The following is a 13,390-nucleotide window of genomic DNA, read 5'->3' as shown; positions in this document are numbered from 1 at the left end:
TGATTTTGGATACTGCCTTTATTTACACATAGTCAAATTTCACTTACATGGTTCCATTTATCCTAAAATATACCTTAAACATTTTTACAAAACAGCTCAAGTTGTAGAAAGATTTAATTAAGTTCTTATCACAAGAGATGACAAATAACTTTCTTATCATTCTGTTTCGGATTGCTTGTAGAAACATACGCTCATTCAGTAATGCAGAATAGTTTATTTGCAAAGGCACATTTCATTCTTTTAACTGATTCAACTTTGTGTTCAATAAATTAAGCTTTTTCCCCCTCCTCAAAACTGCAATGCATTTATGAAGCTCATGCCCACAATTACTACATTTGATTTCAGGCAACAGGCAGTTTATATAGGCACAGTCTCAAAGTTTCTATCCTATATAAGACAACTACTAGAACAATGGCACCATAATCTATATGTTTCAGTCTTCACTAAATAAATATTTTATCTGACAACTGCTTCTGTGATACACAATAAACCATTTTCAGTATATTCTCGTCAAAAAGAAGCTAAATAGTTTGTTGCATACATGCACGATCTTGTAAATCTATCAAAATATTTGAATAATTATACAAACAATTGATTATTTAATGTCTGTGTGCTTTCTTCTCATTATTAAAATTTATTATATATACATATTAAAAAATCACTGTTGAGAGTTGCAATAACAACCCTGAACAAAATGGCAGTGAACTTCCTCGTGATAGAAGTCTTCCTTCAACAGTCATGTGCCAGCTCTGCAGGTATGCTATGTTAGATGATATTTGTAGCCGTAAGCATTCCGACAGTTGCCTGAAAAGGACAAGAGATTTGCGTGTAATATGAGGACAAATTAATAGTAATTTATGAATATGGTGGAAAAGCAGACTTGTTGCAATTGCCATTGCCTTTCCCTTTTATGGAGAAGATTCTTGTCTTTTGTTACCAGATGGAGCCACTTTCGGCGTGCCAAGTGACCCAGTGTAATAATACTGTGAATGGTGTGTTCTTTGTTTGTTGCTTTGTTTCTTACAGCTTCACACTGATCACCACTGAAAAAGGAATCTCATTATTGTTGCAGACAATACGACTTTGAACTGTGTGTGTCGTTCCATGTTGTGAATTGTATCATACAAAAAAGAATTACTGAAATGTGTATCTTTCTTTTTGCTGTAAAGTCATGTTGTTCTCAGTAAAAGAATAAACAGGTGAAGCAGCAAAAATCATTTAGCACAGTCTGCATGCTGCATGGATGCAACAGTGGGCAATGGTGGGGTGTGCACCTGGCTGCAGGGGGCAGGCTCACTTGTGCCACGCACTCACGGCCTATAGCTGTGAAGAGGTTTGGTAGAGGATGGGACAGTGATAGTGGTAGTGGTAGGGGTGCATTGTGAATGTCACCACGTGGCAGGGAAGGTGTGGTTTGACAGTTGAAGCTGTTGCACCAATGAGTATCTGACATAACCTGTAAGCTACAGGCAGTGAGTCAGCAAATGACTGTCAGTACATCCAACAATTTGACAAACAGATATTCAAGACCAATAGTTTCTCACTAGAGAACTGAAAAAGAAAGACTACCGTAAACAAAGGATCAACCAATGTAAAACAAGCCCGACCACCTGCTGCCAGAGGTGCTTCAGTCTGGAATCGTGTGACCGCTAAGGTCGCAGGTTCGAATCTTGCCCCGGGCATGGATGTGTGTGATGTCCTTAGGTTAGTTAGGTTTAAGTAGTTCTAAGTTCTAGGGGACTGATGACCTCAGAAGTTAAGTCCTATAGTGCTCAGAGCCATTTGAACCTGCTGCCAGAATGAGATCTCACAAAACAAAAGAAGGTGTAAAATTGTTGTGTAGAAGGCAACTGGACGACATTGATTGCTACAACACTGACAAAGTAAAATAAAGAAAATGTGGAAATTATGCGTAAGTGCCCTGAAAACCTGTTTATGAAGATTACCTAAATGTAAAAAGTGGTTTTATCTATGTGGGGACAAATTCGCTTTGAAACATCAGTGAGGAAGAAATTGTAAGCCACACAAGGAACGTCATCCAAACTGTCAGAAGACTCTACTCGAATTACAGAATAATAATAAGTGGCATTGTGTACAGGAGATCGGTGAGGGACAGCTATGTGCAGAGAATAAACAGCAATATTAAAGAACAGTGCAATAAACTAGGAGTCGTTTTCATTGATCCCAACAAATTTCTAAGTGCAAAGTGTCTTGCCACAGATGGTCTACATCTGAATAGGTTGGGCTCAAAAATATTCAGTAAGATGTTCATAGATACTTGCCAGGTCATAAAAATATGGGAAACTGGTAGGTAGTGATGGCAATGAAAAAACTTGTCTAGCATTATGAAAGACAAAACCAAACCATTATCTGACAAGAAATGTGCTAAAGCCAATAACTAATAGTCAAAGTAGATATGTTATCCACTGGAATGTAAATCATTTAAACACTGATGCTTCAAACAATTGAAGCTCCAAAACAGACAAATTGGAAGATATTCTGTCAGAATATGCAAATATTAGAGTTGTTTGTTTAAATGAGCACTGGTTTACTAAGGACACTATTAAAATTTTAAACAAAATAGGGAACTTCAGATTAGCAATTAGCTTAAGCAGAAGAAACAAGTCACATGGAGGCTCTTGTATACTTCTATATAGTGATATAAGTTATGAGACTAGAAACTGTTTTAATTATTTAAATGAAGAATGTGTTTGAGAGCTGTTGGTGTAGAAATAGTGGACTCACTAGCTAATGTTATAATAATCTCAATATACAGAATTCCAGGTATGTCAACAGCAGAACTAATCTTATCTAAGCTTCAAATTACGCTCGAAGACCTTTGTAGAGAAAAATAGGGGAAAAAGTGTAAAAGCTGCTGATTTTAATATTGATATCACATGTGATAGTAGCTATGCTCAAGATTCACTTAGTAAAGAAATATGGCTTCAAATTTAATTTCTTTGAATATACCGGATACAATGGGCAGTTAGCAACCTATATTGATAATGTTCTAACTAATTATGTATGTGAAGATGTGTATACATTTTGTCTAGATCTAGGTATTTCAGATGACTGTGCATTGTTCATTAAGCTGCCACAGACAGACAGGAACATTTCACTTATGCGACCCCATATGAGCAGGAAAACTTGCAAACATTTAGTGAGAAGGTAAAAGAGAAAACATGGCTTTTTGATTGTTGTAACTCAAGTGATGAAAACCTTGAGAAATTCCTAAATAGTTTTCTTGGTATCTTTAATGAAACAGTTCCACCTAGACTCTGCAGAAATAAAATAACAAATAAATTAGAGTGGATTACCCAGGGCATAAAAATTTCCAGCATAAGGAAAAGGCAACTGCACAGAGAACTAAAATATAATAAAGATATTGATTTCATTAAATATGTTAGACTCTATAAAACCATATTTAAAAGAGTTGTCAAGGCAGCAAAACAACTAGCAAATAACAGGCTAGTTTTAAATCATAAAAATAAGACAAGGCTGTGTGGTCAGTCATTATATCTGATTTAGGTGTGTAAGCCTGTAACCAAGAAATTTCAAATTTTGACATTGAAGGAAATACTATTGTTAAGTCAAATTCAAATACCAGAGTACTTTAATGAATTCTTTATAAATGTAGCAAAGTCTGATGTAGATGTAGCAGATTATCACAACAAAGTAAATCCCTTTGGCCTAGGTGAAAACCCTGAAACTTTAAAAAATTCTTAATTTTCTGTAGAGGATATAGAAAATGCAATTCTAACAGCAAGGGGGGGGGGGGGGGGGGGGGGGAAATCTGTCTGTTGGGATGGAATACCCACCAAAGTTATTAAAGTGGTACATAATAAAATTGCAAACCCAGTAGCTCAATAATAAATCAATATTTTGAACAGGGCTGTTTCTCAGAGGTGCTGAAATATGCTGAAGTCAAACCACTCTTCAAGAATGGATCAAGAGAGATTATGGGAAATTATCATCCTATCTCAATTCTCCCAGTCATATCTGAAATATTTGAAAAACTTGCTGTTGCACAAATCCAAAACTTCATTGCAAAATATCCTGTTATCCTAAACAATCAATTTGATTTTCAGCAGGGGAAAAACACCATAGATTCAGTGAACAGTTTCACTGAGAAAATAAGTGTATCATTAGGCAAGAGAAATAAGGTGGCAGTAATTTTCTGTGACCTTACAAAGGCGTATTTTCTGCGACCTTACAAAGGCATTTGATTCTGTAAATCATGCACTGCTTGTTTCAAAACTTGAAAAGTATGGAATTATTAGCAGTGCCCTACACTGGCTTAAATCCTACTTATCAAACAGAAGCAAAAAGTTATCATCATTTCTTCAAATGGTGCATATTATTTTTCTGACTGGAGGAAAAAAAAGGGAAAAAACCACTTAGGGTGTTCCACAAGGCTCCATATTATGCCCAGTCCTATTTCTCTTCTATGTTAATGACTTACCATTAAATATCGGCTCCCCACCAGTTCTGTTCACAGATGATACTTCTGTCTTAGTTGATGATCAGGATTCAGAAAAAAATTCCCAAAGCTGTGATCAGTGCATTAGAAACTTGGTTTCAGCTAAATGGATTGAATCTAAACATATCTAAGACTCACGTGATGCAGTTCAAAACCAGGCAGTCAAAATGTGAGCAGATTAAGATTGTACATAACAACCAAAATATAGAAGAAATAGACTCAGTCAAATTCTTAGGTTTAAATGTAAATAAAAATTTGTGCTGGCAGGCACCCCTTGAATACCCGCAAACAAACTGAGCAGCTTTGTATTTGCAGTGCAAATATTACCAATGGCAACTGACATGGACCCATGAAAAGTAGCATATAGAAGCTACTTTGAATCCATTATTAGGTATGGTATTGTTTTTTTTGTAGTAACTTGACAAACATACTGTGGATACTAAAAATACAGGAAAAAATCATTCAAAATACGTGCACTGCAAATCACAAAGAACCATGTCGACTTTTATTTAGAAAACTTAAAACCATTAACTCTGTCATCCTTATACATGTATGAGATTATTATATTTTTGTACACCAGACAGGAATTAGTCGAGAGAAACAAATTTGTCCATTCACATGACACTAGAAATAAAGAAAATTTTATGCTCCCCACCTACCATCTCAGACTATGTGCCCAGGAACCTCAATACATGGGAATGATTATTTGTAAAAAAACTCAAAGGGAAAAAGTTGATGCAGGTTAATTTAGGTTCATTTAAAAGAAAGCTATATGAGGTACTGACACTGAAGTGTTATTACTCAGAGGATGAATTCATGCACGACAAACTGGAAATTTGAGCTGGATACAATGTGTTACATACTCGAAGAAATATCCTTGTAATGTTATTATTGTGCAACCGGAACAGCTAGTGGTTCTTGCAGCCCTTTCAAGAAAAGTGTTTAATGAGAATTTCACATACTGTTGTATGTGTTGTGACCAAAATTGCATATAATCACTCATGACTAATAATGAAGAACTTTCCGTGGAGCCACAGTGCACAAAGCCTCCCTTGCCATGATATATACTACAGAAATAAAAAGAGAACATTTGAAGTACACAGCTTGGTGGGTAGCAGTCCAAGGAGGTGGCCACATCTTTGGAACATAGGGATGGACTTGCCCAGCATCAGGATGAGAAGGCTTTTCTGTGCCAATCTCTAACGATATATTACATGGTGATGAAACTGCTAGTGTGATTTTAATCTGATGACATTCTTTATCATTCCTTAATCAGTGGGTCTCTTTATCATCAGTAGTATTCACACATTCATTCACACATCATGTTCTGTAAGTTCCATCGTGATGAAGAGTCACGACAGGCACAATAAAAAGATTCACGCAATCATAGCTTTTGGCCATTTAAGCCTTTGTCAGCAGCAGAAACACATCCTACATTCTCGTAACCCTCCTGGCCTAAACCTTTGTTAGTCATTGTCCTCACCCATCCAGCCCCGTCCCTGTTCCCATTCCAGCACTACACAGCCATCATTTCACCATCACACCCAGTCTTTTATCCCCCCCCCCCCCCCCCCCCCCCCCGCCCCCGCAATGAACCATGATGGACCTTGCTGTTGATGGGGAGGCTTGCATGCCTCAGCAATACAGATAGATGTACCATAGGTGCAACCACAATGGAGGGGTATCTTTTGAGAGGTCAGACAAACGTGTGGTTCCTGAAGAGGGGCAGCAGCCTTTTCAGTAACTGCAGGGGCAACAGTCTGGATGATTGACTGATCTGGCCTTGTAACACTACCCAAAACAGCCTTGCTGTGCTGGTACTGCAAACGGCTGAAAGCAAAGGGAAACTACAGCCGTAATTTTTCCCGAGGGCATGCAGCTTTACTGTATGTGCATGGAGAGCTGCATCAAATCAGTCTCAGGACTGAAGACCACAACAACAACATTTTTATTGCTCTCGTTTCTGCTACTTACCCCCTCCCCACCTTCTCTCCTACCCTCTGTCTAAACTGCAACACTTCACCATCCGCCACTCTGACCATACTATCCCTCCCTCTGCCCGCCCCAGCCTCCTCCTTACCCCCACTCAGGCACCACTCCATCATGCACTGGTGCTGCTGCTCGCAGTGTAGTTTTAGCTCTCTGAGACTGCAGACGTGTGTGCATGTTGCACTTTGTGTGTGTGTGTTGCTGACAAAGGCCTTAATGGCCGAAAGCTATGATTGTGTGAATCTTTTTATTGTGCCTGTCGCGACTAAGCATCTCCGCTATATGGTGAGTAGCAACTTTCCTTCTCTCATATTGTTACATTCCATCCTGGATTTTCCATTGTTTGATTTTTGCCATGATGATGAAGAGTTTTCAGGAATGTGGAATGAGTCATGTTAGGTGCTCACAGGCAGAGGCAGCCTCTATAGGCTACATCTGTAATGTATACTAAAAATGTATTATGACTAGTCCTAAGCTACTAAAACTGAGAATTAAGGGAATAACTACCAGGCTGCTTTAGTCTGTTTATGTATATTATCTGAAAAAAAGCTGCAGGAAAAAGCCTGATATGTAGCAGACTGAGATACAATGTTTCGTAAAACTCTTATTACAGTTTGCTTGTATTGATTATGTAGTATCGTTTGCCCCTGAAAGCTACACCCCCCCCCCCTGTCCCCCCTCCAAAAAAAGGTATGGGGGTAACTAACTTCAACACTAAGTTTCTCTTCCTGTCATTATATCATGAGTGTCGTTAGACAGAAACCTAAATAACGTCTCATGGTTATCAGTTTGATGCAGTCAGCAAAGTGACTGCATAACAGTGCTCGCCAGTAATGTTAGTGGGACAGTCATAATGAGGATTGTGCATTATTCAGTCACAGTCTAGATTTGAGTGTGCTTGTTATGACATTACAGAAACAAAAAACAAAAAATCTTATTCTGTGAGTGACAAACTAAAGATTATTGACTGAGTTAAAAATGATGATACAAAAAGCAAGTTTAGCATGTGAGAATGGGTACAATAATAGGGTTTGTAGAAGACACAAGTGAAATAAACAGATAAATTTGTAAGTTGAAAGTTATGTAGGAATGGATAGAGAAAGGATGAAACTAGGAAAAGACAGCAAACTTAAGGAATATCTTGGTGGGTGGCTTGTATTAAACCAAAGTGAAACAGTGCCACCTTGCAGGCCAATTATTAAAGCCTGAGCTATGGAATTTCACTTTGATTTAGAGGACACACACACTGTATTGCTTCCAACAGACGGTTTCCAAGGTGGTGGTGTCACCATGGAATTAGCCAAATAGACAATGAAGGTGAACCAAGAGCTTCCATTGCCGAGGCTACTTCACAATTTCCTGAAATTGTACACAAAGTAATGGTAGATGAAAATTTAAATGATGCAAAACTATATAACTGTGATGAAACAACACTTTATTATTGACTATACCTAACCAGAACTCTTGATGTGAAAAACTCAGGAAATATGATGGGTTTCAAATTGGACCAGGGTAGGTTAACACAGCAAATAATGACAAATTCTGGTGAACAAGAGAACTAAAGTACCCTGGATGCAAGAGGTACACTGGGATCTGGAAGAAATGGGAATACGAGAACCAGAAATAGACAACAGGGTAATTTTTAAATAGAAATCAAACTTTCACAAAATCATTGTGGACAGAAGAGTGGATGAGGTAGCTAAGTATGAGAATGAAAGAATATGGGCCAAGAAATGAAGCCAATGTGAATCAACATGGTTCTCAGATGGCCAAAATGAAAAGCAGAAGAAGAAATATAGAACTATCCCATGAAGAAGAAATATAGAACTAACCCTCCCCCCCATTTCCTCTCCTTCTCTCTCAATGTTTGCCACAAATATATTGGGGAGCTATAAATTGAAATACCTTTGTATAAGCAAAAGTACAAGTCTGAGGTGTTTCAAGCTTCCAAACATGTCATCACTAAGTTCACTGGCATGTACTCCAAGAATTCTTGGATAACCCGAGTTCCATTGCAAGACAATGTAACAGAAGAAGAATGTAGTCAACAGGTTTCAACAGCAGTCACATCTAATCTGCAAGTGATTTTCTGCAGTGAAATATTAATCTTGAAGACTTGAACCACCGGGCAGTCTTCGGAAACAAGGACACAATTTCATAGAGAATATGTGACAAAAAAGTTATTGATGCTGTATGAGATGAGATGGGTGAAGCGTTCAAAGAAGGAAAAAAAATTAGATGATGTTCCCAAGACATGTGAAATATAAGCACACCATCTGTCTAAAGCAGAATATACATGCATGAGTCCATATATTCTGCCAAAGTAGGGTGAATGGCTAATACGGTACTCTTTTACTTTGTCCTGAATGTACCTGCCTGACAAAGAAAAAAAATTGTAGCACCCAGAGAGGGAAAAGTAAACAAAATGAAACATCAGGGTTTTAGATGGTTATTGCAGTGATTATAACAAATTTACAAAGAACAGGGCAGTATAAGCCCACTTATCAGCATGATGATGCACTCCCTCAGGCCTACATGCATGCCTTCATTCTGTTGGGAAAGGTGTCATAGAGCCATTGCATCCTCTCCTGAGACAAGTTGGCCTGCAACTGTAGTAACTGGTCCATGATATCTAGGATACTGGCACTAGGACAGAACTCCCTCAGGCCTACATGCATGCCTTCATTCTGTTGGGAAAGGTGTCATAGAGCCATTGCATCCTCTCCTGAGACAAGTTGGCCTGCAACTGTAGTATCTGGTCCATGATATCTAGGATACTGGCACTAGGACAGAACTGATGTCTGACCTGGTCTCTCACATGTTCTATTTGGGATAGATGTAGGGATGTTTCTGGCCATGGGATTACCTTAACATCACTTGCAGACAGTTCATAGAGACACATGCCACGTGGGGACAAGCGTTGTCCTGTTCAAAAATGGTTCCACTATACTGTCACATGAGAGGCAGCATATGAGGTAGCATGAGAGGTAGAATATGAGGTCGCAGGATGATCGTGACATACTGTTGTGCTGTCAGAGTTCTCTCTATCACTACCATCCATAATCTGAAGTCATACTGAATGGCTACCCACACCATGACTGCAGGAAAAATACCACTGTGCCTCTCCAAAATATTGGAAGAATGGGACCTCTGCCCAGATCCCCACCATACTTCCTGGTGATTATCATCTGCGATAGTGCAGAACCACAATTCATTGCTAAACGAAATACAATGCCATTCACCAGCAGCCAATACTTCCTGGTCACAGCACTATTGCAGTCACATCTGTTTGCGTTGTGGCGTTAATGGCAGCCGACTCATGGAACAGTAACTTCCAGTCCATCTGCTGCGAGTGTTCAATGAATGGTGTGGTGTGATACTGAATGTTACAGGGAGTCCATTACTTTTTCTTTGATGGCAGATGCAGATGGGAAGGGTTTATGATGTGGATGATGTGGCTATTCCCCCTTGTGATTGACCTCAACTTTGATTACAAGTCTGCCTGATCTCATGCTCCTATGCAGTTCAACATTGAGTCACTGTCATAACCAAAGGCCCCACAAATCTGGATATTGCACAATTTGAGCAGCGAGCCAAATGGAGGTACACAGTGCGGCCCCTTTCAAACTCAGCCAGGAGCTGACAAGGCTGTCTCACACAAGTACACAGAATCTCTGTGTTCTTCGTAGTGTTCACTTAACATCTTATACATCATAACAGGATTGCTAACAACATTAAACATGAACAACAGTAATGCATTCTGGTGGCTGTTCCACCTGCCACAGAGGACTGCAATACAAATCATGTATGTACCTGCAAATGGTGAGTCCGTGTAAAAAGTTACATTGACACCCACCATGTCTTCTGGTTGCCTCACTTTCTTTGTCATGCAATGTAAATAATACATGAGATTTTGTTGTACAAAGTCCAAATGTACTTTCTGGACCACTGACTTATTTTGTAAATCTGTCTTTCTCAACTATTAACTTTACAATGCACTTAAAAAGTGCTACAGTGAAACGACTTCACAAAAACAGAAATAATAAAAAAAAAAGATGTCAAACTGTATGCATGTTTCACTACTATCTATACTTTCAAAAATTCTTGAAAAACTTTTTTGTGAAAGACTCTCTGATTTATTAAAAATACTAGTAACATCACAACGTTGTTTCAGGGGGGGGGGGGGGGGGAGGACAACAAACTTATCTTTTCTTTCTGTGTGATACACATGGATACTAGATAGACAGAAACATACCTCAACCATATTTCTAGATTTATCAAAAGCCTTCGATACTATCAGTCATAATAAATTAATTGGTAAGACTGAGAATAAATTTGGGGTACTCGGTGATCAGCATGTAACTGGATTGTATCATACCTCTATAAAGCTCATAGAGATACAACAGTCAGTACCTATCAGTCAGTTATTAGTAAGACATAGGTTTCCCCAAGATTCCATATTGGGTCTGATACTGTCTGTATTATATGTTAATGATTTGATTGTTAACAACAGTAACAGAAAGCTATACCAATTTTCAACTGACACCAGCATCTTAATTATGGTGAGTATAAAAAAATACCTTTCAAAACACATTATGACTGCCACAAAAAATGTAGTAGAGTACTTTGATGCAAACAGTTTGATTACAAATCTGGGAAAAAATTCTTACAATGGACATATTCTTCACCAAGAATAGTGCAGCAGATGATTCTTATATTGAAATAAATGGATAAACAATTGGAAACATAGAGCAAAAAATTTCACAGTATGTGAATACAACCACACATGAAGTGGGTCACACATGCACAGTTAAAGAAACAGAAAGCTGAGCCAAATATGTTAATGTGCACCAAACATCATTGTGCAGACAGCTATTTTGGAAAAATAAAATACTACAACTTACATTAATATACATACTAAAGAATGTAGTTATTGTGAAAGAAAAATTAAACAGTAACATTCCCTGGATCACTTGTAATGAATGTACAAAGCTATCAAACAAGACAGATAAATGAAGCACATGTACAACATACAAATGCAGCGCTGTCACATAAAGGTATACTCAATCCAGCCCGGTGACCATATACTGAACTACTCAAATAAAATAAATAAATAAATAAAAAATAAAATAAATAAATAAATTGGGCAGGAACAACTGCAAATCAGCCAAAAGGTTACTTGGTCAAGTAAGTATTTCAATCAGTAATGGAACATATAGAAAAACAAGACTGTAGCACCAATTAAGTATTTGTAATAAAATATTTTGTTTTTGCTAAAAATGTATGTAAAAATATTACGACATGGAAATAAACAGCACTTTATTTCATTCTCAGAGGCAAATAATATCCATATCCACCATTTTAAAAAACCTTCAAATCATACAGTCTTCAGACCAAATTAATAAAAACAAATGAACTACCTTTAAGTAACACAAATTTCAAGATAAATTTTAGGGAAGAAATTTCAAAAGCTTTCACAATAAAAAAATAAATGATGGACTATCTTTTCAATGTAGCCCTTCATTATGTCATGAGGATTTGGCAAAAAGGAAACCCACCAAATTCAAAATAGCAACAAAACTGCAATAAGATAGACTGCCTGGCATTTATGTATGAGTTAACTCTCTTATCTCTTAACATGAATGAAGTTCATGCTCTGATCACCAGTCTCCAAAAAAATCATGTTGCAAATAGGATTCTTGAGAAAAATGAGCTCTTATCCATGAAACCCCTGTTAGAGTCTTCATAAACAACCAAAGAATTAACAGAGTTGTACAGTTGAAATATCTTGGAGAAGTAATCAAGCATAACTTAAGTGATGGGTAAGTAAAACCTACAAAATAAAAATGCTCAGTTTCAAAACTGCCTAAAATATAATAAGAAATATTTGTCAATAGACATTAAGATCCAACACTATAAAAGCATAATTCTCTTGGAAGCCATTTGTGGTTATGAAACCTGGTTCCAAATTAAAAATGAAAGAACTCACCAGCTCCTCAAGATTGAAAGAAGAATCATCAGAACTTACGTAAATAATAAATACCAGACCAAAGGAGTCTGAAGAACAATGAATCCCAGAAATTCTGAAAGATATTAAAGCAGTTTGACTCCAAATAACAGGTGTAGAGAACAAAGACTAAATTAATACTCTTCTTAAAAACCACAAATTCACAGCAGAAATTATACATAAGAGGGTTGTAGAAATATCAGGCAAATTGAGAGAATTATGATAAGTGAGAAAGAAATGGTACTGGGCCGACCATGAGCACCAAATAGCACAACCTTCAAACAAAATTTGAATGTTGAACCACTCACGCGGTCTAATAATAATAATACTCATCATCATCATCATCTTTTGTACCTCTGTAGTCCTACATTCACACAACCAATAGACAAGAATAAAAATAAAGGATGTTGAGATGTTTTGTTTACCGACAGTGATCCATTACAAATTTTTGATCCACAATGTAAAATATTCTGAACCCTAGAGGGGGATGCATTGTCTATGTGGAAAATACAAACGGTACCTGATCGCTAACCACAAAATAATAAACAAGATTTTGCACACATATTAGCACGTGCCTCCATTTTCAGTATTTTGGACTGCCAAAAAACGTATCTGCAAATCCCAAGGCCCCCCCGTGAAAACATACCAAAAACTGAGAGGATCATGCCTTTTGGACTCTATGAGTTACTTTTTCAGCCCTGTGTATTAAATATTTCACTCAGACTTGTCAATATTTTATAGTCCTCTATAACTTCCCATTTTGTTTCTCTTATCTGGATTACATTGTAGTATTTTCGACATTCCCCCAAGAGCATGTAGAGCAGCTTCACCTAATTTGCAAATCCTTGGAATGATTGAGAGTAGTCGTAACTGAGGAAAAATGTCACTTCCATAAACAAGAAGTAATCTTTCTA

General features: G+C 37.5%; 1 protein-coding gene across 2 annotated transcripts in view; it reads right to left on the bottom strand.

Moving 5' to 3' along the window:
• LOC126341133 (epidermal growth factor-like protein 8) overlaps positions 1 to 13,390 on the bottom strand; it is a 773,192-nt gene continuing 759,802 nt past the window's right edge. For both annotated transcript variants that reach the window (XM_050001752.1, XM_050001753.1), the window contains one exon: positions 1 to 804. In XM_050001752.1, the coding sequence (XP_049857709.1) occupies positions 761 to 804 (44 nt within the window). In that variant the 3' untranslated portion in view covers positions 1 to 760. The remainder of the gene's footprint in view (positions 805 to 13,390) is intronic.

Source organism: Schistocerca gregaria, chromosome 1 (genome assembly GCF_023897955.1).
Source record: "Schistocerca gregaria isolate iqSchGreg1 chromosome 1, iqSchGreg1.2, whole genome shotgun sequence".
Classification (NCBI taxonomy): domain Eukaryota; kingdom Metazoa; phylum Arthropoda; class Insecta; order Orthoptera; family Acrididae; genus Schistocerca; species Schistocerca gregaria.
The sequence above is the reverse complement of the archived record's forward strand: the minus strand, read 5'-3'. Positions and strand labels throughout refer to the sequence as shown.